The sequence below is a fragment of the Oncorhynchus masou genome, chromosome 6, assembly GCF_036934945.1.
Source record: "Oncorhynchus masou masou isolate Uvic2021 chromosome 6, UVic_Omas_1.1, whole genome shotgun sequence".
Lineage (NCBI taxonomy): Eukaryota > Metazoa > Chordata > Actinopteri > Salmoniformes > Salmonidae > Oncorhynchus > Oncorhynchus masou.
In genome coordinates, this window is record NC_088217.1 from 41,882,886 (window position 1) to 41,909,519 (window position 26,634).

Below are 26,634 nucleotides of genomic sequence, written 5' to 3' on the forward strand. Positions count from 1 at the left end.
CATTTCTGCAGCATTGAAGGTCCCCAAGAACACAGTGACCTCCATCATTCTTAAATGGAAGAATTTTGGAACCACCAAGACTCTTCCTAGAGCTGGCCGCCCGGGACAAACTGATCAATCGGGGGAGAAGGGCCTTGGTCAGGGAGGTGACCAAGAACCCGATGGTTACTCTGACAGAGCTCCAGAGTTCCTCTGTGGAGGTGGGAGAACCTTCCAGAAGGACAACCATCCCTGCAGCACTCCAACAATCGGGCCTTTATGGTAGAGTGGCCAGACAGAAGCCACTCCTCAGTAAAAGGCACATGACAGCCCGAGTTTACGAAATACCATCAATATGGTGAAGCATGGTTGTAGCAGCATCATGCTGTGGGGAGGTTTTTTAGCAGCAGAGACTGGGAGACTCGTCAGGATCGAGGGAAAGATGAACGGAACAAAGTAGAGAGAGATCCTTGATAAAAACCTGCTCCAGAGCGCTCAGGACCTCAGATTGGGGCGAAGGTTCACTTTCCAACAGGACAACGACTCGAAGTACACAGCCAAGACATGTAGGAGTGGCTTTAGGACAAGTCTCTGAATGTTCTTAAGTGGCCCAGCCAGAGCCAGGACTTGAATCTGATCGAACATCTCTGGAGAGACCTGAAAATAGCTGTGCAGCGACACTACCCATCCAACTTGACAGGTTGAAAAATAAATAGGAAGAGATTGTCGATGTACCGATTCCATGGCACATGGCTTATGAACTGCTACAAAAAACAACACTTGATTCAACACTTTGAGTTCCTCTATTTTAATTATTATACAAAATTCTTGCCACCAACAGAATGCTATATATATGTGTCGTATAACAATCTCAGCTCTGTATATTTTGCTGCGAGACAATCAATAGATAATTTATTCTGGTATTGCCCATATATAGCTTGTTTCTGGTCACAGGTTCAGGAATGGTAAAAAAAAAATCTCTACATTCACTTAAAATTAACCTTACAAATAGCAATGTTGGGCGATTTGGAAAGCAGTAGGCAATCAATAAATAATTGAATAATACTCTTAGGAAAGGTTTTCATCTTTAGTGCACAATCTGTGGATATTATACGATTAGAAAGGTTCAAAATGTATGTAAAATATCACAACACAATTGAAAAATATATGGCAAATGGAAACCAAACGAGTGTGGTCTATGGTGATAGGTGGGATGGGCTGAGAGTGGTTGAGGGGTGGGATTAAAGAGCTGAGGTCTATGGTGATAGGTGGGATGGGCTGAGAGTGGTTGAGGGGTGGGATTAAAGAGCTTGTGTTCGGTAATGTATTATTGTTATGTGACTGCTGAATATAGAAGTACCATGTATGTGAAAATGTGAATGCAAAATCTGTATTTAAACTGTATATGTAAAAATGTATGTGTATGTAGTAGAAAAGCTGTAAAAACCTAAAAAGATAAACCCGACAGAGCTTGAGAGGACTGGCAGAGAAGAATGGGAGAAACTCCACAAATACAGGTGTGCCAAGCTTGAAGCATCATACCCAAGAAAACTTGAGGCTGAAATCACTGCCAAAGGTGCTTCAACATTAAATTTGTAATACATTTGCAAACATAAAAAAAAAGTGTTTTTGCATTGTCATTATGGGGTATTGTGTGTAGATTGATGAGGAAAAACATCAATTTTAGAATAAGGCTGTAATGTATCAAAATGTGGAAAAAGTCAAGGGGTCTGAATACTTTCCAAAGGAATGTTTATATATATACTGCCTCTGGATGCAACTTCAGCACTAGAACTGTTCTTTGGGAGCTTCAGGAAGTGGGTTTCCATGGTCGAGCGAGCCTAAGATCACCATGTACAATGCCAAGCGTTGACTTGAGTTGTGTAAAGCTCGCCGTCATTTGACTCTGGAGCAGTGGAAACGCGTGATGAATCACGTTTCACTATCTGGCAGTCCAACGGACGAATCCGGGTTCGGCGGATGCCAGGAAAATGCTACCTGCCCCAATGCAGATAGCCAACTGTAAGGTTTGGTGGAGGAGGAATAATGGACTGGGGCTGTTTTTCATGGTTTGGGCAAAGTGCCGTATTTACAGTGAATGGAAATCTTAACACTCTAGCTTAGAATTCTAGACTATAACTTTGTGGCAACAGTTTGGGAAGTCCCTTTACTTTTTCCAGCATGACAATGACCTTGTGCACAAAGCGAGGTCCATACAGAAATAATTTCTTGAGATGAGTGAGGAAGAACTTGACTGGCCTGCACAGAGCCCTGATGTCAAACCCATCGAAAACCTATAGGATGACTGTGAGCCAAGCCTAATCTCTAAAAATCAGTGGCCGAACAGACAAATGCTTCTGTGGCTGAATGGAGTCCTTCGACTCTTGTTGGATCTATATGTCAGGTTCATCAGGTCCCAGGTTCCAGTGACTGTTATGATTATTTATTACAAGTTAATTACAATTTTCTTTTTGATTTAGCACAATCTGTACCTGATAGAGCAGATCTAGTCTCACTTGCGTAAGTAAGCCGTCAGGCATGAGAGACTCATTGCGAGGGAGACTTCAACAGAAGTTCTGACAGAGCGTACATTTGAGCGCCCCAGGACAGTTCATTTACTCTGTGCTGTTATAATTTATGCTACGAAATACAAGCGATTTTATTGGGGCAGTTCTCCCTCATGGCAAATAGCTGACAATACAATCCAAACAATGTCCACATGGCTTATGTGCCCGCAGAGATGCTAAGTAGTAAGTAACTCAACAGCTTGTTTTGAACAATATATTTTAGAAACAGGAACATTTACACATTTAACACACTTTCATGAGCATTTAAAACATCATCCATGAATTCTATATTATACTGTATATAGTTAAGCAATAAGGCATGAGGAGGTGTGGTATATGGCCAATATACCATGACTAAGGGATGTTCTTCGGCTCGATGCAAGAGTGTCTCTGAATGTCCTCGAGAGGCCCAGCCAGAGCCCAGACTTGAACCCGATTTATCATCTCTGGAGGGACCTGAAAATAGCTGTGCAGCGACACACCCCATCCAACCTGACAGAGCTTGAGAGGATCTGCAGAGAAAAATGGGAAAAACTCCCCAAATACAGGTGTGCCGAACTTGTAGCATCATACCCAAGAAGACTCAAGGCTGTAATCGCTGCCAAAGGTGCTTCAACAAAGTACTGAGTAAAGAGTCTGAATACTTATGTAAATAGTATTAAATTATAATATTTTTTTACATTTGCAAAAAAAGTATTTAGACATTTTAGAATAAGACTGTAACCCAACAAAATGTGAAAAAAGTGAAGAGTTCTGAATACTTTCCAAATGCACTGAATGTAATTTACTTCACACATCAAAATGCCTCTCTACTCCCCCCAGCTCAGTCTTTATGTGTACTTTGTAGACAGGTGGATCATTCCACCGATGTTGTACCTTTTGAGTCGTCTAACTTGGGGATTTTCATTTGATTTTTTAAGTTATTTTAACATTCTGTCATAAAGAGCAAATGTTCAACTTAATACAAATCACCTTTTCCCCCATCTCAAGAGGTTGAATAAAAAAAAATGACTATAGTAATTTCCTTATTAAGTGCCAAATAAAGTAACAGGGTTGACAACTTCATCTTTAAATCAGCCATAAATCCTCTTGTGACAGAGGAAATGGAAACGTGTTGTGTGCAACAGGAAGGGGCAATTGAATGCAAGCTTCACAAAAAAAATGTCATTGTTGAAACATTTCGAGCCTGTCTGTCTGTAACAGGGTTGACGAGTTGTGCTCGACCCGCTCAGTTTTCCACAATAAAACACCAGAGAATAGCCAAAAAGAGTAGAACCAGCTCAACTGATTTTACACTATGATTTGAATATATTAAATGTTGAATGTCTCGTTAGAATACCTTTTTTTAAGGAATAGTTTCACCATATTAACATGAAAGTTCAGTTTCTCATAACAGGGTTGACATTAAAATGAGGGACAAGGTTATTTTGTTTTACATTAAAATGAATCACTAATAAAATAATACTCTTCAGAAAGCAACAAAATAACCGGGGTTTTACAATGATGTTGAAATCTTGGGGTTGAGTGGGGGTAAAACCTTCCGAGCAGTCACAGAGGGTGCACAGACGGACATGTCAAAATGTTGAATTTTGGCACTTTAGCAAGTCTATTCATATAGAAAATATCTGCTTTATTGAGTTGTCCATGTTGTCTATATTAAAGGGCACTTCATTTAATAGAAATGGCTTTTAAAATGATATATTTGTGCTATATTTCTACTGAAAATATCAAAAGGCACTTATTTGTAGAAACGACCCAGGTGTTATTTTGATTATTTTTAAAGTGCTCTGTCCTGAGCTGAAAACCGCCTGTCCAATTGGGTGGAGGGGTACAGGGTTTGTTAAGTAGTTTGTCATCACTGCAGAGTGGCTAGGAAATCCAGACAAAAGCAGATTTCCCATCTATTATGACTACTTTTTGACAGTTTCTTTGAAAACTAGGCTGTGGAGGTTCACGAGTTAGATGTTGTAATGCTATTGAATGTGTGATGGAAATCTGAAGAATTCTGATGGTTTTCATGGTCTGCAGTTGTTACTTTCCTTCAACAAGATATCCTAGAATATTTGACACCCAAAATGACTAGTGTTCCTCTAATCTATTAGCATTGTCCGTGTGCATTTAGAGTAGTTAAGAGTACAAAGGCAGATTTACCATGGATGTTACTGCTCATCAAAAGACTACAACCATCCTCGCTGCTGTGATTAGTTCTGCGCATACTCTGGTTACAGATAGTCACTTTCCATTGCCGGGAAAAATGTTGCTTGCTCGAGCTGAATAGCAATCCAGCTGTGTTTTTCTGGGCTATGGATATGAGCCTGTTCACAAAATGATGTTCCCTATTATAAGTGTTTCCTGCAAACTGCAAGAGATCAGTTGTGGTGTCCAACATGCACACGATTTCCCCCCAATTATCTCAGATTGTGGAGTCTGTGTGTATGTGTATGTTTGTTTGTTTGTAGCTATACATAGTGTTATTTCTCTACTTTCCATACAGACTGCCCTTTTGATAGGCCTGTATTTTGATAGGCCTGTATTTCACTTTCAAAATTATTGTTTTCTTTCTTTTCTTTCCATGTTACCTACATGCACATATTGCTATTGTTATTTTACTGCTACTGTTTAATTATCTGTTACTTTTTAAACTGTTTTACTTAACACCTATTTTTCTTAACTTCTTAAAACGTTGTTGGTTTAAGGGCTTGTAAGTAAGCATCTCACTGTAAGGTGGTGTATTCCGCGCATCTGACAAATAACATTTGATTTGATTTGATGTTCTCCGATCCTTCTGTTCACCCTCCTCATAACAGGTAATACATCATTTTTATGTTTTCTTTAAAGTTGATAGTTTTAATAAAGCTTTAAGGTGGCAATCAGCAGTTGAAACAATAACAAAGTGTATTCCCCCGACCCAGTTTCAGTAAAAAGTTGAGGGAAGGGATGGGGTTGGAGAAATGTAACCACTCTCAAATTCATAGACATAACTATGGATGCAAGGACTGACCATTTATAGTTTTAACCATGTTTTGATGCTTTATAGTGTTTGTTTACATTTATTTAGTATACACACATTGGAGTACAAGCTTATATTTTAGGTTCTGATGGGTTAGGACTGTTGAACTAAGCTCATATATTCTTCAATAATCAATGGTTCCATATCATTCGTTTATAAGTCCAAGTGGACGTAGCAATTGCAGATTGCCCCTTTAACATATACTTTTATAGGGATTAAAAGATGACATTTTTTTTAAAGCCTTTCCTTATAACCCCTAAACAAATTACAAATGACAAGACTGACCAGATGTGACAAGACTGAGCATTCAAAACACAGAGCGGAAAGGTTATTTATCCTGAGGGGTTTAGGACCTGTCTCTATTTTCCTCCACTAGCCTTTGTCTGTATGTTAGGACTAAACATTGTCTGCCATGTTGAATCACAAGCGTAAACCCCACTGACGCTACTTGAGTTTGTTTTTCACAGAAAGAATGAGATTGCCCTGGCATTACGGTTTCCATTAGATCCCCTACATTCTCTCCATGCAGTTGTTTTCAGTACATTTTCATTAGAATGAGTACATTTCTCTAAGGTTCATTATCCTCACCTGCCGCTCTGCCTTTGATCTCGAGACCTTGCTTTCTTGGCCTTAACACTTTTGAAATATTGCATGAGCACTACCCAATTACCCTTTAATGTCAACTAAGTGCCTTTGTCAGTGTGAGTGATATTGTGAGTGTGGCTGTGCGCACGGTCCGTTGTTTCTCTGTTAGTCCAACCCGCTGAGTGGTGCTGGGCAGTAAATAGGAGTTAATGAGAAGAGTCCAGCCTGGTCTCAGGGACCTCATTTGGAAGAAGTATCCATCAGTCTTTCTTTGCTTATCGGCGCACATCTAAAGACAAATTCTATTTTTTTTTCATTCACTGATTAAAAAAGAAAAAATGGAAAAACACGTCCATCATTTCGAAAATCTAAAACTGTGTTATTACTTAACGAGGTAAGATGTTGTCATTGAGATTCAGGGCTGTCTAATTAAATTGCAGAGGCAGTAGAAGCATGGAAGCAGTGAACATGCTTTCACATGCATAAGGCCTGTGTGTAATAAATCACTGAGCCTTGTCCTCCATCTCCCTGAGAACTGAGTGTTCCACACACCCTGCTTTAAAATCAGGGGATTACACTGAATCCTCATCAAGGTCACCCCTGGAGGCATGTTCTCTGTATGTGTGTGTGTGTGTGTGTGTGTGTGTGTGTGTGTGTGTGTGTGTGTGTGTGTGTGTGTGTGTGTGTGTGTGTGTGTGTGTGTGTGTGTGTGTGTGTGTGTGTGTGTGTGTGTGTGTGTGTGTGTGTGTGTGTGTGTGTGTGTCTTAGCAAGTGTGCATTTTTGCACATGTATCTATATTCATCTATCTTCTTAGGGTGTTTTCTTTTCTGTGCTATAGGGACACACTGCTAGGCTTGGCCTCCTTGGTGATCAGTCCCTCACTCACCTCATTAAATTGCCACCTTAGTCTAAATTATTCAGGGCATTTAACACTTTTTCAGGCTCTGTCTCCTGCAGTCTGATTAGTGCCATTTCTCACGTGGCTCTGATGCGCCTCATATCTGGAAGAGTGTGCTGTGCGTTGTGGAAGGTGACAAGGCCTGACGGGCGGAACCATTTATGTATCTGTTATGTGATGATGAAAACCGTCAGCCCAGTCTTCCTCACTATCTGAATGGCCTTGTTCTCTGGGATGGAACATACAGAACATTGCAGATGGAAATGAATTGTATTGAAGAAAACTATTGTACAAACAAGAGATGGAGTAGCTTGACTCTAGACATGCTGAAAGGCTGAAAACAGAGAGACTGCTTCTTGAAGTGCATCATCAGCCTCCAAAGCTAACATCATTTGGCCAATCAACCACAGCAGATCCACTTGAATGCAGATGTTGACCAAGCCCATTAAGTAAATAGAAGAGTAATTGATTACAATCAATACTCTATCTTTTCAAGTGTGGTATGTCCAATGATTAGGAGCAGGCTCAGAGGACACATTGTGCTTCTCTGCTTCTCAGCTTGTATGAAAAGTGAGGTCATGTGGAGTCTTCAGATTAACCCATTGAATCCTGTGTGGCTTGATCCTCTATGTGTGTGATGTTTGTGTCTCTGAGCCCAGCACAACTCCTCAGATGCAAGAGCATGTTTAATGAAGCATATCATGAGCACGCTTAATTCAGCATGCCAGTGTCAGGGCCACAGCACTGATCAATTGGAAGTTTCTGCTCTGAAATGAGCACTGCAAAACACACTGCATGCTGGGACAGCTGGCTGGGAGAAAGGCACAAGGTAAAGAGGCTCATTTCCTTGTCTCCTTAGAGTAGGGGTTTCAAATTCAGGCCATGGAGGCCCTAGTGTCAGCTGGTTTTTGTTTTTTCCTTTCATTTAAGATCTAGACAACCAGGTGAGGGGAGTTCCTCACTAATCAGTGACCTTAATCTAGTACAATCTAGTACAAAGGAGGAGCAAAAATCCACAGACACTCAGCACTGCGTGGAATGAGTTTGACACTTGCCTTAGAGGTGCTCTCACTTAGCCTTTGTTCAGAACACAGAGCAGGTGAATGGGAGGAGACAGGGTGAAGGAGTTGATTTATAGACTATTGAGATGCGGCCTTACAAAATGTCTACATTTTGTTTCTGTGCCAACCATGTGGTTCAACCCAACCCAGATAGAGAAAATCTACAGTACTTTTTTTTAAATTATTATTATTTTTTCACCTTTATTTAACCAGGTAGGCTAGTTGAGAACAAGTTCTCATTTGCAACTGCGACCTGTCGTCTTAACCACATTATGAGGTGGTTAAGAGGTTTCAGCTACAAGTGAGTCCTTGAGGACAGGGATGAGGAGGAGCTTTTAGTCAATGTGATGGTTAGTAAATGGAGGCATTGATAAGTGTTAGAGTGATGCTTTCCATGCTATAAACCACAGGTTCAACCTTGAACATTCAGAGCTAAAATGATAAGGGAAGGCCATTCACACATCCCAATGTAACACGTGTGTTGGGATCACACCCTGAGTGAAGTGAAATGTGTTACTTGCTTGCTGACCTTGAATTAAAACCAGTTTGATACATGCTTTTTCATACACTACATTGAGTTGAGGATTTTAATGTATGTTATACATTTAGAAAACCTGTCCTTCTCTTGTTGTTGTCGCATCCTGTTATTCTACACACACACATACAATCAACCAACTATCAATAGAAAAATATAGGACGTGAGGACATACGTGTGTGTGTGTGTGTGTGTGTATCCCTTTTCTTGAACAGGCACAGTGTTCCCTGTCTCTGTATTCTGAATGGCTTTCACGCCTCAGAGAAGGTGAAGAGAAGGTGTGTGTGTGTGTGTGTGGGGAGAGTGAGTTCTTCCTCTATAAAGCAGGCTGCCATGGTGTCTGAGATCCTGTCATCACTGCTAAAAGTGTCAGGGAGAAAATTAATTAAGTGGGGTCTGCTGATGGGTGAGAGCAGGGGCTATGGCGGCACTAACCAGGCCGTCAGCCCCTGTTTCAGGGCCCACGCTGGAAAGGAAAGGCCTAGCCACTCTGGCCTGACGGGTACATAATGAAGGTGTCTGCTCCCCTTTTACCAAGCCTGACTCATTAAATGGATTTTCTGCACAGGGTCAGAGAGATTTAATTTAGCCAGCAGGGACAGAGCCAGGCCGAACAGGAAACAGGAAGGGCAGGAAGGCCTCCTCCCCCCAAGAAGACCCCATTGTCCAACTCCCATCTCTTCCACCTCCAATCATCTTTCTCTCTATGTATTTCTTTCTGAATGTATATTTAAACAGTCTTACTTACAGTAGCAAATCATTTGCATAGACCTCACAAAACCATTTCCATATTAGAGCATAGTACTGAAGTTCAAAGTCTTCAACATCTTTTATGTATGATTTTCATTTCATTAATGTATGGTTTCATTTCATAATACTCTTAGGTAATCTTAAATACACCCACCCTTCGAGGAGGGGAAGTGTAACTTCAAAGACCAAAGCTACAGACGTGGAAGGTTAGCAGGGTTCACTCTCTCTTCCCAATCCCTTCTGGGGGGGAAACCTGGAAAGTGACAAGAACATTACATTTGAGCTTTATAATTCGGAGGCTGGTGCAGAGGCAGTCTTGTCAAAGTCAGGACTGTAAGGGAACTGTCATGCAAGAGAGGTGAATTTGATGGGAATTGGCAGGCAGATTATGGATGTAGCATTTGCGGCCCTGGCACAGGCGTGTTGTGTCCACTTGACGGCCGGACTGCTGCTATTGTGTCAGATCTCTCTACCGGATTGACTGACATCACAAAAGCCCAAGGCGCTTTTTACCTGACAGTCAAGCTTCATTGGTAGTTTAAATACCTCCTCCGTTGTCTCCCTCTCTCGCTCTCTTTTTCTAACTCGCTGTCTCTCTTACTTCCTTTTTTTTTGCTATACCTCTCCCTTCTCTTTCTCTTTCCTTGTTTCATCATTCCCTCCAGCAATTTCCTAATCCCTGGAGACGTCAGCAAAGTGTGCCAAGTGCATTAATGACGTGTCTGTCTTTTAAGAGTAGAACATGCAACCTGGTGTCAGACTGTATTCTGGAGCACACACACACAGTGCAGGGACACCACAGTGTGCAGAGGGACTTCACAATACACATCACAGTGCCATTTCTCAAGGGCCTCACTCTGGTGTCTCAATCAAGCCGGTTGCACTTGAGTAGCGTGCAGGTTCTGACATGGCAGATCAAAGAGCAGGGAAGAATTGATTTTGCTGCGTCTCTACAGCTTCAAAATAAAAGCCCTTGTAATGAGCCGTGTACACTGGCAGCAGGCAATAAGAGTAAGAGTCCCCCAGGAACCATGTAGAGTGGGAGGGAGGTATTTAATGCGACACCACCCCATCCTCCACAGGAACCATGTAGAGAAGGGAGGGGGAGCTACTTATATGCAACACCAGCCGTCCCTAGGAATTATGTGGAGGAGGAAGGAAGTATTTAACACAGCACTCCCACTTAGCCCCCCACTGCGTGCTCAACGTGGCATTTCATGCTACATGAAATGCAGTCCCATAGAGACACAATAGGATCACATGAGCCACATGCACACTTAGGCACTCAGCTCTTACTCCCTCTACCACTCCAGACCATCAAACACCCATATTGGATAGCTAGATTTATGGAGTTCTATGTGCTGATCTGAGTTTCACACAGTGAGGGAATTTTATCCATAAAAAATGTACTGCAGTAAGATGCAGGGAGTGAGGCAGAGGAGAGGGAGGAGAAAGAGGTGTGAGCTAACATTCTCCAAGACCTCGGTCGGCACAAGCCCAGTGCTCCAATAGTTTGCTAATCAAACAGGGACACCACAGCGTGAGCAGGCATTAGTGGCCACGAGAGAGAAAGAAAGACAGACAGAGAGAGAAAAAAAGACAAAGACAGGGGTAAACACAGACAGACAGACAGACAAAGAAACGTGGTGTCTGTTTGGCACCTGTCACTCTGGGCTGGCTGCGTAGACGTAGAGGCTGAGGCTGCTACCTGAGAACAATACTAACTGTGGTGCGAGGGAGAAATGTAGGAGCTGATAAATGGTGTTTGAGACTTCAATGTGATTGATAGAGCTGCCTGCACTGTTCTGTGCTACCTCTACTACTGACTCCCTCTCCTCTTGCCCCAGGCCCAGCACCAGTCAGAGGTCCTCCTCACTGGAGCACAGATCACACGGCAGCCGGCCTTTTGTTCTCTCTCTCTCCTCCTCTCCTTCCCTCGTGCTCTGACTCTCCTCACTACATTTATCTCATTACAGTCGTGGTGTATCTCCAGTGGCGTTTACAATGAAGTGTTAATCTCTCCTCTCATCAATCTTGGAGGCTCAGGAGTGCCGAGTCGCTCCCCCGAAAATGATGACTGGCACTTTTACTTGTTTGGAGAAATAAGTGTGGGGCTAAATTGAATTTTAATGGATTGTGCATCCCCAGTGAAAGGTGCAATCTATTATTTGATGATTGTAATGTTGTTTGCTGCTCATGTTGATTTATGATATGTATAGCATGACAGGCCAAAGGTTGCTGAGAATGGGAAGGAAGCTGCGTTGTGTTGATATAGTTTTTAAGTATGGCACAGAGGAGGGCTACGCTCAGGGCTCTGGGTAGGGGAGCGACTGCACTACAATGGCATTTCTTTCTGTGTCCTGTACTAGCAAATAAGAATGATCCTTTCCACCAGCATTGCAGAAACACAGTTAATTGAATATGATACATGTATTCCTTTGATACAACAATATTAGCCCCTCCCAGGCACAAAGAGGCAGGAGTAAATAACGAATGACAGTTAACAGTCAAAGCTCGTTTATTTTCCCCTGCTCCTCTGTAGTGGATGTTGTCTGTTATGTGTCTCTCTTAAGTCTGTTTCTACTCAGAGGCCAACTGCTCTCTCTCTGTCTCTCATATCCTCCCTTAGGATCCGCCATCTGCTGATGATAAAATATGGAACCTGTCAAGAGCAGAGATGTTAGGAAGAAGTTAGCCAGATTGTCAGGACTGGAATGTGTCATCATAAGGCATCTGCAGCATTAGTTTAGAGGCACAAAGGGTTTTACAGTCAAGTATTACATGATCCTTTCAAGACTTTACTTTGCTGTGAATGTGCAACGTGACGGCCAATCATTTTTGGGATAAGACAACATTTCAGAGTCTTTATAGCTCAACCCATTGTATGTTGCTGGAGTATTGCATCAGAACAGTTCAGCTTTATCACATTTATACATGTGTCTGCTTGATGTAATAGGAGTTTTTCACTTTTGAGGAATAATTGTAATGGGAGGTTTGAGGGCGGAGATCAATCAAGCCGTGTAGGTAGTAGTCGTGTTATCCCAGGAGACCATTCGCCAGGAACTGAAAATCAATAAAGGCAGTTTAAAGGCCATTTTAGGGGCGGTCTCACTGGGCTCATTCATCACCTCTCAATCTGCCATCGTACCTCCAAACAAATCCACAAAGGAGCCGTCGATACTCAGGGAATGACTTCACATGTGGGGGGTGGACATCACAGGAACCTTAAAAAGCTGGTGTTGAAAAAAAAAACGACTTTGTGATTTGCGGTCTTTGGATGCATTACGATGACAGCTGTCTTCAGTTTCTGTATTACTTGATGAAATGTGTAATATTTATATAATACCGTATAGGAGTCAGGAGTAGATCAGGTCAGCCATATCATAATGACCTCAGCCCTTTGTGATATGGAAATCATGCTGTGGTTAATGAACTGTCCCGTTCCTAAAATAACACAGTGACTCATAACCCACCTGCCCTGCCAAGGTATGTGGTACAAGGACCGACACACATACCCATCCGCAGTGTGTCATACAAGCAGAGGTCACAGTTAGTAAAGGAGAGGACAATCGACTTTCAGAACCGCAAAACTTTCATGGCGCCGAGCGAAGAACAACAGCAGTAATAGAAACGGTGGCTCAACGTGCTCATCCCCTGCCTTAGCAGGCAGATGGAAGGCAGGTGCTGCCCTTGAATGTATTATTTGTGCCATCAATACAGAACACAGCGTAGTGGGGGAGAGAAAAACAACAGGTTGCTTTCACCATGTCGGTCAGAAAAACACTGCCGGACACCTCAGAATATAAAGCAATACGGACAGAGGACGAGGGAGGCTGGACAAAACGGAATGACTCTGGAATATAGAGCAGCTTGTATCTTTCAATTAAAATCACTCAATCAATGGGGATCTGAGTTGGGACCATCTCCCGTATTACTGTCTGTCTGTCTGGGTGTCTGTCTAGAGTGGAGGCCGTAAGGTCTGCTGTAATTTTGGGCTGCAGCTTTAGGAGAGGGCCAGCAGCGCTCCCCTGGGAGGGAACAGTCCCAATAAAAGAGGCAGAGGGGAGCCAATCAGCCACGACTGCTGCACTACCCTTACCTCTCTCCTCTAAACTCCCCTTCTCCCTCCCCCCCTCTCCCATCCAACAGACAACAGATACAGGGATCTGAAGGGACGAGGCAAATTAAAAACTGATATCCGCAGTGGTTGAAAATGGGTATGTGTGTGTGCGTGGATGGGTGGGTGTTGCAGTGTGTGGAGGAGGCTTAGGAGGACCTTCTCAGTATGAAGGCTGAGAGGAAAGCAGGTGAGATAGAGAGGTGTGAGTGTCATTTCATAATAGATGAGCCATTACATCTAATGCCTGTATCCTTTTATCCCTGCACTGGGGAAGGGGCCTTTTGTCAGCCCCATCTCTCCGGGATATGGAGGCACACAGAATGTGTGTAGTTTAGAGAGGCTTCTGAAAGTAACACATTGCACAGTGTCACGTTGCAGGGATAACAGAACAGAGGAGTCTGGTTGTCAGGAGATTTGTGGTTGCCATGGCAAACGCCTAACTTGTTAAAGGCTAGAGGGAGAGGAAGAGGGGCTATAGGGCTAATGAATAGATGCCAATTAAGCCAATATATGAGTTCCACAACCCAGTCACTCTCTGACAATGTCCACTCACACCAGAAAAGCATTAGTACTCTGTATGACAACAAAGAACAGCCAATTGTTAAACCAGTGTCTTCATTTGAGGTCTTTACAGTATATTTTAGTAGCCACAATTGTGATTTGATGTTCTTATCCTCTGGTATTGTGGTGGCAGTGAGGAAATAACTTTGAACTTGGAAACTGTCCCTTTTTTCTGTTGTTGCAGAAGATGAGATCTTGCCACAGGCACTCTATTGCTGGATATCTTTATGTCCCTCCTCCCATTCTGATTCTTCCTGCTTCTCCCCCCTCCTCTTACTTGGTTAAATCTCTTTGAAGTATTGCTAGAATTAGATTTTTCCTTCTTCGCTCAAGGGTCTTTCATTATATTGTATTTATCACAAGAAAAGAAAAGGATGAGACAATGGAACAATTCACAAACAATAACACAAAAGCAAACAGAAATGCAACCACTGGCAAGGTCAAATGATTATGATCTGTTGCCATGGAAATTGCAAATCATGCCGTTTTTCTTTGGCAATGTATGCCATCACTATTGTTTCATGCACACATGTGCTGCAGTCTCACACACACACACACACACACACACACACACACACACACACACACACACACACACACACACACACACACACACACACACACACACACACACACACACACACAGAGAGAGAGAGAGCTCATATATTGGGAGCAGGTGTTGTCAGACAGGCAGGAAGGTCAACCGATACTGCTGGGCTAGTTCAATACAGATCACAGGTACCCAGAGTGCTGGCCTACAGTAACTGTCTGCTGGCCGGGTGGTGTCAGGAACGTGCCCTTGTGCTCTTTGACCTTTATCCCATCATCCCTTTCAGGAAGGAGATCTGGAGAGAGACATGGACCCTCGTATAAGAGACAAATCAGGCCTGGACCTAAAGAACTTAGACATTACTGGGGCAAAAGCTGGCTTGCCAAAATATTTCCCAAAAAAATCAAGACCAATAATTAATTTTTCAAAGTAACAAGTAAAATCAAACCAAATGAATCAGTGTCTGTTATCACACTTTCGTTTTAGCTTGATATATATTTAATAAATGCATGCCATGGAACAGCTTGAAATGGATGAACATAAATAAACAACAGAATCGCAACACACAAATTAAAACTCAAAAGCCTGAACTGTCAATCATTGAGAGCATGCCTAATTAAAAGCAATGAATTAGCTTATGAAAAGCAACCCCAAAACAAATCCACGTTAGTTCTCTATCAGCCAGGCCAGGCAGGCGAACAGTGACCTTCACTGTCATCGTCATCAGCATAATTGTTGCAGCATTACTGTTGTCATCATCATCATCATCTACATCTACAGCAACACTACGCTGTTTTCACCAACCGCTAGCACCACTATCACAGTGATTTGCTTGGCACTCGTTACTGCCCATGATTGTAGCTAAAAAAAGACCAAATGAACCTAGCGGTTTGTGAATAAATGATGTATTCATTTGCAAGCCTGATTTGGCTGCATTCATCTCTGGTTGTTCTACGTGAAGGAATATGGAGATGGTGAAACAAGCGCAGCTTCGAACGCAATGACAGGAAGCTTAAGAAGATAAATGGCATCTTTCGTCTCAGTCAAAGCACAAAGTCTACCGGGGAGGAGAATATGTTACATCAACTTAATGACTCGAGCCACTGAAGAAAGGAGCACAGAAACACAAGCATAACGTCACTAACTGCTCCCATTCTGCTCATATTCACTGACTACTGTGCCCACTGCTGAGCTAGAGGAAGAGGATATTCTAGGGGTAGAGGCGTAAGGCAAGACCCTCACTTCGATTCAGAATGGTTTGGAATAGCACATTTAATAGCCTTTATTCCTGTTTACACAGCACAATTTTCTTAGATTGCCTGGTAAAATATATGTATAATATGAAGTGACATCATTATTCATGCTGTGCTGATAAGGGTTTAGTAGACAGTGTGTGTAGTGGAGATGATTGAAACTAGTTCTGTGTTTCCTTTCCTTAATTTGGCCTCAGTGTGTGTTACTCTGTTTTTCCCAGAGAGACACAGTATATCCACTCCCAAATGACATTATTGGTTGGGCTGGATGGGGAAGGATGGGGTGAAAATAGCATTGTGTGAGGGAAGTGGGATATTTTCCTATGGAATCAGTGTATGCGTGTTTGTTTTAGTCCATTTTTTGTGTGAGTATCTTTCTGTGTGACTGTTTTTCAATCTGTTCATGCTCGGTTGAATGGTCAGATAGGATTAACGCATGTATTGATGGAGTAGTGAAAATGAGTGGGGGAAGTGTGAAATCAGTTTGTATTGTCTCTCTGCACATGTGTACACTCTATAAGTCTGTGTTTATTCATGTGTGGCTGTATTCTGGGGTATATGGTGTATTGGGTTTTGTGTTTGGGTATGTGTGAGGATGTGTACAGTACGTTATAGTGTGTGTATTGGGGCCACAAGGATGTTTGATGCGAAGCAGAGCAGGGGACAGCTGTGGAATAGACTGTGACAGCATCCTTACATGCTTAAGGGGCCTGTCAGGGATCCGCTAGCACTGTGGATGCTGCGGCGCTCTCCACACACACACACACACACACACACACACACACACACACACACACACACACACACACACACACACACACACACACACACACGACATCTCTAATTAAGGCTGAGTGGCAGGACAGCCCAGCAGACATCCCGTTTCCCCCCCATATGTCCACGGGTCTGACTAACACATCCCACTGTCTGGGAATAGTCCCTGTACCCAAGGTGAGAGGAGTCAGTGTGTGAGCAGCTAGAGGGATGTATAAGGGCTGTTTAGGCCATCTAGGGAAATAGATTTAGCCGTTTTATTCCTCAATATATGACTCCCATTGTAAACGCATAATGTGAATTTAATAACCCAAGGACATCCGTCAATGATAATGATAGTTTGCTCGGAGATGTGTAATGGAGGTGGAGAGGCATGGTGGTGAGAAAGGGGTATGCAGCCGCCTGCACATCATCTGTTGACGTATTTCACCAGAACGGCATTAATATAATGATTTACAAATTCCAGAGCATGTTTTTTTGAGTTGTCAACATTTCCCAGTTGACTCACCTATACACCGTCCTGTTTTCTTTGATTGTCATCACCTAATCATTGTCTGCTGCTGTAATTCCCTTCACTAGCTTATTAAAGCCTCATTCCATAAAGCTGGGAAATGTCAGGTCTTCTTGACACCTATGTGATAGTGCATTTTATGGCCACAAGGCATGTTTTACGAGCAACCTCTAATGCCACCACTGACAACAACATTCTCCACCTCTCCTTCATTGGGGCAGCAGTGGCTCAATAGACAAACACAGTGTGCTTAAACTAATAACACACAAATTACTTTATTTTTCTTGTCTATATTGAATACATAATTTAAACATTCACAGTGTAGGTTGGAAAAAGTATGTGAACCCCTAGGCTAATGACTTTTCCAAAAACTAATTGGAGTCAGGAGTCAACCAACCTGGAGTGGAATCAATGAGACGAGATTTGGAGATGTTGGTTTGAGTTACCCAGCCCCGTAAAACACTAAAAATGAGTTTGCTATTCAACAGAAGCATTGCCTGATGCCTCCAACAAAAGAGATCCCAAAAGACCTAAGATTAAGAATTGTTGCCTTGCATAAAGCTGGAAAGGGTTACAAAAGTATCTCTAAAAGTCAGTCCACGGTGTCGTGTCTTTACTATCATTAAATTGAAGACTTCGTTTTTTATCAAAGATACTCTGTGACTAGTATTATGCGATCAAACTGATTAATCATGTAGCCGTAATTAACTAGGAAGTCGGGGCACCAAGGAAAATATTCAGATAATTAATTATTATTAATTATAATTCACAGAAATGCATAAACAAAACAACAAGGTAAATACAGTTACAAGAAATGTGTCACGCCCTGGTCTATATTTATTATGTAATCTTCATTTATTGGGTCAGGCCAGGGTGTGACATGGGTTTATTTGTAGTGTGTTTTGTCTTGGGGTTGTGTGGGGTGTATAGATTAGTCTATGGCTGCCTGAGGCGGTTCTCAATCAGAGTCAGGTGATTATCGTTGTCTCTGATTGGGAACCATATTTAGGTAGCCTGGGTTTCACTGTGTGTTTGTGGGTGATTGTTCCTGTCTCTGTGTTTGTTGCACCAGTCAGGGTTGTTTCGGTTTTCGACGTTTGTTGTTTTGTATTGTTCGTGTTTTTCATCATTAAAGATGTATCGAACAAACCACGTTGCATTTTGGTCCGATCCTTGTTCCACCTCTTCGTTAGAGAAGGAGGTAGAAGAAACCCGTTACAAAATGATAGGAGAATGTGCCCTAGTGTGCTAAACCGGAAGTGGTGTTCAACTGAGATGAGACACTACAAAGTTGATAATTATAACAATTGAAATGCTAATCTTTTACACATGAACGCTCACTCATTCGGGAACAATTGCAATCAATATATATATTTACGCTCAGTGTGTCATCTTGATCACTGTTGAAAAGTTTGTTTCTTTTGCAGATTTGTCTCGGTCTCTGTCCCGGTTATAGTGGTTAGTCAGAGTGACATTCATTCATGTTGTTGTAGAATGGATGTTTCGGTGGTTGTCGTTCTTCGCGTTCAATGATACCAAATTAATAGCTGCAGACTAGTAATTAATATCAAAGACTTGGATCCCAGGATGCCTGATCCTAACTGGGCTCAGGGGCGGTCCTCTGATTTAGTTCAACTCTAAAGGGAATTGGAGTTTCCTTCATTAAACATTCCAAAATCACATTACACAATTTTACAAACAGTATCATACTCACTCATTCATCTTATACAGCAATTAGATGTAAACCTCATATCTGAGGCTATTATATAAACAGCGTTATGGTAATGTGGCCACACCGTCTCCAATGAGCTTCCACAAGTTGTAACAAACGGACCAGTTTGTAGCTGGATTCTTCACCGATCTTTTATACCTTCTCCGGAACATGGAATTTGTTCGAACCTCAAGTTCTGTGAGGTGGAAGAAATTCCTATGTTCTCTATGAAAATTCACTCTCTCTTATACTGTGTGGCCATGAGGCAGGGTCTTCTCCTCAGGAATTTCCGACCTCTCTCTGACCACAGCAGTCTGGTTGTAGAAGCAGAGAGCAGGGGATGGTGCTCGCTGTACCCAAAGAGGGCAAAGTCATGACAACGGTAAGACAAATTGTCTATAAATGGAGAAAGTTCAGCACTGTTGCTACTCTCCATAGTAGTGGCCGTCCTGCAAAGATGACTGCAAGAGCACAGCACAGAATGCTCAATGAGGTTAAGAAGAATCCTAGAGTGTCAGTTAAAGAGTTACATAAATCCCTGGAAGATACTAACATCTCTTTTGACGAGTCTACGATACGTAAAACACTAAAGAAGAATGGTGTTCATGGGAGGACACCATGGAAGAAGCCACTGCTGTCCAAAAAAACATTGCTACACGTCTGAAGTTCACAAAAGAGCACCTGGATATTAAATATTCTGTGGACAGATGAAACTAAAGTTGTGTTGTTTGGAAGGAAGGAACACACAAGACTATGTGTGGAGAAACAAAATCACAGCACACCAACAGCATGACCTCATCCCAGCTGTAAACTATGGTGGAGGGAGCATGATGGTTTGGGGCTGCTTTGCTGCGACGGAAAACGGAATTTCCAAGTTTATCAAGATGTTTTGTAGGAGAATGTAAGTCAATCTGTCCGCCAACTGAAGCTCAACAAAAGTTAGGTGATGCAACAGGACAACAACCCAGAAGGCAGAAGTAAATCAACAACAGAATGGCTTCAACAGAAGAAAATACGCCTTCTGGAGTGGCCCAGTCAGTCCTAACCTCAACCCGACTGAGATGCTGTGGCACGACCTCAAGAGACCAGTTCACACCAGACATCCCAAGAATATTGTGGAAATGAAACAGTTTTGTAAAGAGGAATGGTCCAAACTTCCTCCTGGCCGTTTTGCAGGTTTGATCTGCAACTACAGAAAACATTTGGTTGAGGTTATTGCTGCCAAAGGAGGGTCAACCAGTTATTAAATCCAAGGGTTCACATACTTTTCCCAACCTGCACTGTGAATGTTTACACGGTGTGTTCAACAAAGACAATAAAATGATAATTGCTTGTGTGTTATTAGTTTAAGCAGACTGTGTTTGTCTATTGTTGTGACTTAGATGATGATCAGATCAAATTTTATGACCAATTTATGCAGAAATCCAGGTGATTCTAAAGGGTTCTCTCTCCCTCTCTCTCTCTCTCTCAATTTACCTTGTGTAATTGGTTACAGTGGTAGCCATTGTAATAGGTGTTGTTGGAGAGGGTGCAGTAGGCTGTGTATTTTCCTCCAGGTGTAGAGGATTTGAGAGGGGCTTCTCTCGTGCTGGCTGCACTGGGAGATTACATATAATACCTTGACTGACTCAATTGGGCCTTTCCTGGCAAGGCAGAGATCACTAAAATACCAGCAGACTTCTCATAGCATTGATTTCTGCCATTTCCCACTAATCTTGATGGAATCACGGCTCTAAGAGAGGACCATAGAGCTTCCTGAAATAGGTCCTGGAAAAACGGGTGGGAGTTTGAAGTGTGGAGCCTTGTGCTCCGATGTTATTTCGACAAAATGCTTTTCTGCATAACATCCTTTTGTGCTTTGTTCTGTTCCTTGGAGAATGGCATATTTTTTCCAAAGGCAAATTCCCCCTAAGGTGTGTTTGCTTTTGTGTAACAATGCTGTCTTTGGGCAAACGTTCCATAATTGTGCTCTTTAAGCAGCCTCACACAATTATGGTTTTGTTTATGCAGACAATTGGAATATGGCAGTTTTTCAATATGAAATGAGCAAGGTCGCAAGCGCTGATGCTGTTGAAGAAATCGCTCTTAATTGACTGAAAAGCCTCAAGTCCCTGGAGAGTGAAAGCACCATAAAGGTGTATTTATGGTATTCATAATTCGCTGAAACAAAATGTGCATGCTCTCCAAAGAATCACAGACAAATGGCCATGAAAAATGAATGAAACATTAGAAATCTAAAACCCTCTCCCTGTTGACCTGAGTATATGATTATGCATGTCGCAAGCCATTTTCTTCTGATTATGTTTCTGCCTTGTGCCTGGTTGTCAGGGAGATCAGTATGTATTACCCCTCCACTCTGTGAGTGTGATATACAGTGTTCATATTTATAGGAAACAGGGAAATTCACTCTTCTCATGCCAATATGGCCCTCTTCTCATTCAGGTGGCCTACTCTGTTTTTTCCTTCATCCCTCCACACTCTCTCTCTTATGGTGACTATAGTTTGTCAGATATATTGGCCTCCTATCTCTCACTAGCCTACAAAATATTTTTCTATGATTCTCAATCCATTCCTTTCTCTATAACATAAACTGCAAGGCTTAAATGTCCCCAGAGAGATATAAGTAGAGTACATACCCCGTTGAAGTCCAGTTAGAGAACATTTTAAGGTGCACTATGCAGAAATCACTCATCCATTTCCTGTTTGCTAACATTCTAATAGTTTGCCTAATAAATAAAATAAAAAATAAAATAAAAAAATTGTTTGCCTAATTTCAGTTTGTGACAAAACAAGCAAGTATAGTTTAGAGAATCATTGTACTATCTAAAATATATTTTCCAAAACCAAAAAGATTGTATTTTCAGCTGTTTGAAGCCAAAGCATAGAAATAATACATATAGAACAGATCGACCACTTCTTAGACTTGCTTTCAAGGAGAATGACAGATCTATAACTCTCATTTCTATGTGAATTTGGTCTGGCAGCCCAAATAGTTACACATTGCAGCTTTAAGTGAAAAGAGCGATTCATCTCTGGGAGGCGGAGGTCAGAGGGTAACGCAATGTTGATGTGACACCTGATGGCATGCTGATGGTTTTAGTTCCTAGCCGCATTAAAGCAATGACTAATGGCTTCATACCAGCTCTCCACTGCATTCATTACCAGGCCGCGGCTGCCTGGATCCATACCCTGCGCTCTCCTATATGAAACCCAGACCTCTCAAATCAATACACCCCAAGGCTAGGATAGGGAGCAGGAGAAGAGGATGCTTCCTAATTCAATGAAATAGACATTACCAAACGCACCGGACGCGCGCAGGGCATGAGTAATCATAGACAAATTCATTTAAGAACCCCGGGAGCGCAGATGATGCTTTCAATTAGGGGTGCACTTTAGCCCAAGTGTTTATGATGCGGATATAGGGGGTAGTAGGAGTGGGCAGAGTGAGAGGGAGCCCTGCCCCTTCCTTTCTTCCATCCTTAGGACAGAGGGCATCCAAAGCCTTCACTGTAGAGCAGGGGTCGGCAAGTGATTTTTTTGGGGCCCACCATTTTCTTTTCATGTTTACTTTTTAAACATTTTTTTTTTGGGGGGGGGGGGTAAAAAAAACACTGTAAAATCACCAAGAATTTTGCTAAAATGAGTTTAATTTAGGAAATCTGTTCCCAAGTATTCCCACTAATAAAAATAAGATGTGATCGTGTCTCAAGGTATGAAATGATTCTTATTGTCAAATACAATCTCTTTTTGGGCTTAGTTGTGGTCATTTTGCAGTGTAAATGTTCCGGCCCCCGACCATCCACTCTGACAAAAATCAGCCCACGGCTAAATCTAGTTGCCTTCCACTGCTTTAGAGAGAGGACAGGAGGACATAGTGCAGGGGAAAGTCAATAGTACTCAAGGTTAGGACACAATGAAGCATATTTATTGGAGATAAGAATATGATATGACTGTACTGTAATAGCCGTTTTAAATCAAATGCTACATACAGTGTGTTCTGCAGTTGTAATCATTGTTTAAGGTTAAAAGATTGATTTCTAAGTTCCTTGTATAATAAATTAAACGAGACATCCCATGCAATCTGAGTTTGTGTTTAGAGATAGGAACAGAGAGAGATGTTGTTTCTCATTGTGATGACGCTGATATTTTGCTCATGCTTCCAATTATTATGTACACTAATATTATGTAGTTACTAATATCTAAAGTTGTTCTGAATTTAAAATCAATGAAGTTGAATGTTTATGGGTATGGGCCAGGGGGCTGTTGAATACACTGAATCAGTTGAATGATATTGTACAGTATATTGATAGGTTGTTGGGATATGTATGCCTTTGTTGAAATGTGTTTTTATAGTGTGTTATCCACAAACAAATTAATTCCCCTTCACTGGATACTAAAGAATCACTTGATTTCACTTGGCTGGCCTGGTGTTTTATGGTTGGATGGCTATGGAAAACTTACTGTGACCCCACACTGAGGAGACCATGCCTGCTGTGGGTAGAGGAGAGGGACTATCTATATTATCCATCCTCCACTGTTTTCATGGTATTGACCCTGTCCTCTCCCTCTTTCCCTCCCTTACTTACTTTCTGTCCTTCTCTCTGTTTGTTTTATCTGAGGGAGGTGGCAGCAGAATTATGACATCCGGCCTGCTCCTTTCCCTCTCTTGATTCTGTTCTATATGGAGGTGTCTGGTCTCGCCTTGGGACTTGCCACTCAGCTAAGAGTTTGGGGTTTCATCTCTGAGCACAGTGCCTTCACCTCTCCATTTGTTAGGAGGTGTAGCTTTATTTACTTTATGATAACTACCACAGGCACACATTTGAGTGGGTCAAGAACTGCAACGCTGCTGGGTTTTTCACGCTCAACAGTTTCCCCTGTGTATCAAGAAGGGTCCACCACCCAAAGGACATCCAGCCAAATTGATTGTGGGAAGCATTGGAGTCAACATGGGCCAGCATCCCTGTGGAACGCTTTTGACACCTTGTAGCCCATGCCACAATGAATTGAGGTTGTTCTGAGGGCAAATAGGGGGGTGAGGGTGGGGGGGTGCAACTCGGCCTGGCTCGCAGTTGGTGTTCCAATTCATCCCAAAGGTGTTCGATGGGTTTGAGGTTAGGGCTCTGTACAGGCCAGTCAAGTTCTTCCACACCGATCTCGACAAACCATTTCTTTACGGACCTCGCTTTGTGCAGGGGGCATTGTCATGCTGAAACAGGAGAGGGTCTTCCCCAAACTGTTCCCACAAAGTTGGAAGCACAGAATTGTCTAGAACTTCATTGTATTGTGTAGCGTTAAGATTTCCCTTCACTGGACCTAAGGGGCCTAGCCCAATCCATGAAAACAATCCCAGACCATTATTCCCCCTCCACCAAACTTTACAGTTGGCACTATACAATGGCGCATGTAGTGTTCTCCTGAAATCCACCAAACCGAGATTCATCCTTCGGACTACCAGATGGTGAAGCGTGATTCATCACTGCAAGGAACGCGTTTCCACTGCTCCAGAGTCCAATGCCGGTGAGCTTTACACCACTCCAGCCGACCATTGTCATTGCTCATGGTGATCTTAGGCTTGTGTATGGAAACCCATTTCATGAACAGTTCTTGTGCTGACGTTTCTTCCAGAGTCAGTTTAGAACTCGGTAGTGTGTTGCAAACGAGGGCAGATTATTTTCACGTGCTGCGCACTTGAGCACTCGGCGGTCCCGTTCTGTGAGCATGTGTGGCCTGCCACCTCGTGGCTGAGCAATTGTTGCTCCTAGATGTTTCCACTTCACAATAACAGCACTTACAGTTGACCATGGCAGCTGTAGCAGGGCAGAAATTTGACAAACTGACTTGTTGGAAAGGCATCATATGACGGTGCCTCGTTTAAATTCACTGAGCTCTTCAGTAAGGCCATTCTACTGCCAATGTTTGTCTATTGAGATTGCATGGCTGTGTGCTCGATTTTATACACCTGTCAGCAACTGGAGATGCTGAAATCCACTCATTTGAAGGGGTGTCCACATACTTTTGTATATATAGTATATATATTGTTTTGTTTCTTTCTTCTGGTCTAGGTACGTACGGGCCAGAAGAGGGCTGGTCATCAGCCTACCCAGAATGCAGACAGAGGAACCAGTCACCAATCAACATCGTAGACCAGGACACAAAGGTGTCCATGGAGTATCAGGAGCTCACTCTGGATGGATTTGAGACAGAGTCCTCCAACAAGACCTCAATGAAGAACACTGGTAAAACAGGTGAGATTCACCGTATCCCTGTCTGTTTACACCCACCCTCCTTTCATTATGTATATATACAGGTAACTGCCAAAGAGTATTCAATTGGGTTGAGATAAAGTGTTCAATTGGGTTGAGATCTGGTGACTGAGACACTGAGACACACACAAACAAAGACACACACAAACACTTTAAACCCCATATTCTCCTTTTAGACCACTGTTTCAAAGTCACTGAGATCTCTTCTTCTAGCCATGGTAGCCCCAAGAAATGGGCAACTGGGAATTGATATACATGACCCTAAGCATGATGGGATGTTAATTGCTTAATTAACTCATGAACCACACCTCTGTGGAAGCACCTGCTTTTAATATACTTTGTATCCCTAATTTACTCAACAGTTTATTTATTTTGGCAGTTACCTGTATGTACAGTCTGAACATAGTATGACCAACCTATTCCTAGCATAACATTAGAGTACATTAAAGGAGCATTATGTATAAGTTTTGTTGCATTATAATGCCATAAACTGCCTATAATATACCTGCCGTCACAGTGGAATTATATTAAATTCTTTGGGCCCTTACAAAATTGCATTAAAAAGATTTTAAATTTTCCGATTGGTTAACAAAAGTTGGTATGGCTCTTGTTTTCGAATTGGAGGGTTTGTACCATCTCTCTGATTATCGTCACTCTGAGGCATGGTCCTCCTCTTCCGAGCACAATCAACAATGGCGGATGTCTTAGGCAAGCATCCAGCCCCACCAGTTGCGGATACAGGTGCCCCCAAAAATTGTTTAGCCAAGCGACTAAATGATAAGGCTCGGGGGGGAAACCAGAGTACATATAGGTAACAATTTGATTCCCTGGAGAGAAGTTATGGCTGAAGTCTGATGCAGAGATGGGCCTGTTTTCTGTTTGGCAGGTAATGTAAACTCACCCCATTCCGTACAAATGTGCGCAACCGCAACATTCAAACGAGGCTACAAAGAAAACTAATGGGACTGAAGCGACTGTGTTGACTTCAAAATCTGGGGTGTGAACTAGGTTTCTATTCAAGCGTTGATCGACATGGTAATGGCTCTATAGTATTGGAGAAAAGTTGAAAAAAACTGACCCTCCGTTACATCTTGACGTGTCATGCCGTAACGTACAGCATGCATAAAGCAACTATTTCTGTCTTACAATCTCTCTCCACCTGGTGTGGCACTTCTCTCATCATTTAAAAACAAGAAATGGACAGTGATGGAGATAAGGGGGGATACATAGTCATTTTTTTGCATCATCATTGCATGCGATCATTACTTCTAAGATCCCTTTAGCACTGCCCTAAAAACCCGATTCAAATTCGACACAAACCTTCAAATAGGTATGTAATGACACATTATATAAACTCTTTAAAGTGTTTTATTTACATTTTAGAGGCGATAAGGTGATACGTTGGACAGATCGAGTGAAAAAAAGCAATTTTCCCACACAACATCTCTCCTTCTCACTATCACACATTAGTTTCACTTCCCCACCCGCTATTTTGAAAAAGA

At 42.3% G+C, this 26,634-nt stretch overlaps 1 protein-coding gene across 2 annotated transcripts in view; it reads left to right on the top strand.

The window, feature by feature from the left end:
- The window catches only part of LOC135542072 (receptor-type tyrosine-protein phosphatase gamma-like), a 292,645-nt gene that overhangs the window by 168,785 nt on the left and 97,226 nt on the right, over nt 1–26,634 (top strand). For both annotated transcript variants that reach the window (XM_064968704.1, XM_064968703.1), the window contains exon 3: nt 24,932–25,114. In XM_064968704.1, coding sequence (XP_064824776.1) covers nt 24,932–25,114 — 183 coding nt within the window. The remainder of the gene's footprint in view (nt 1–24,931; nt 25,115–26,634) is intronic.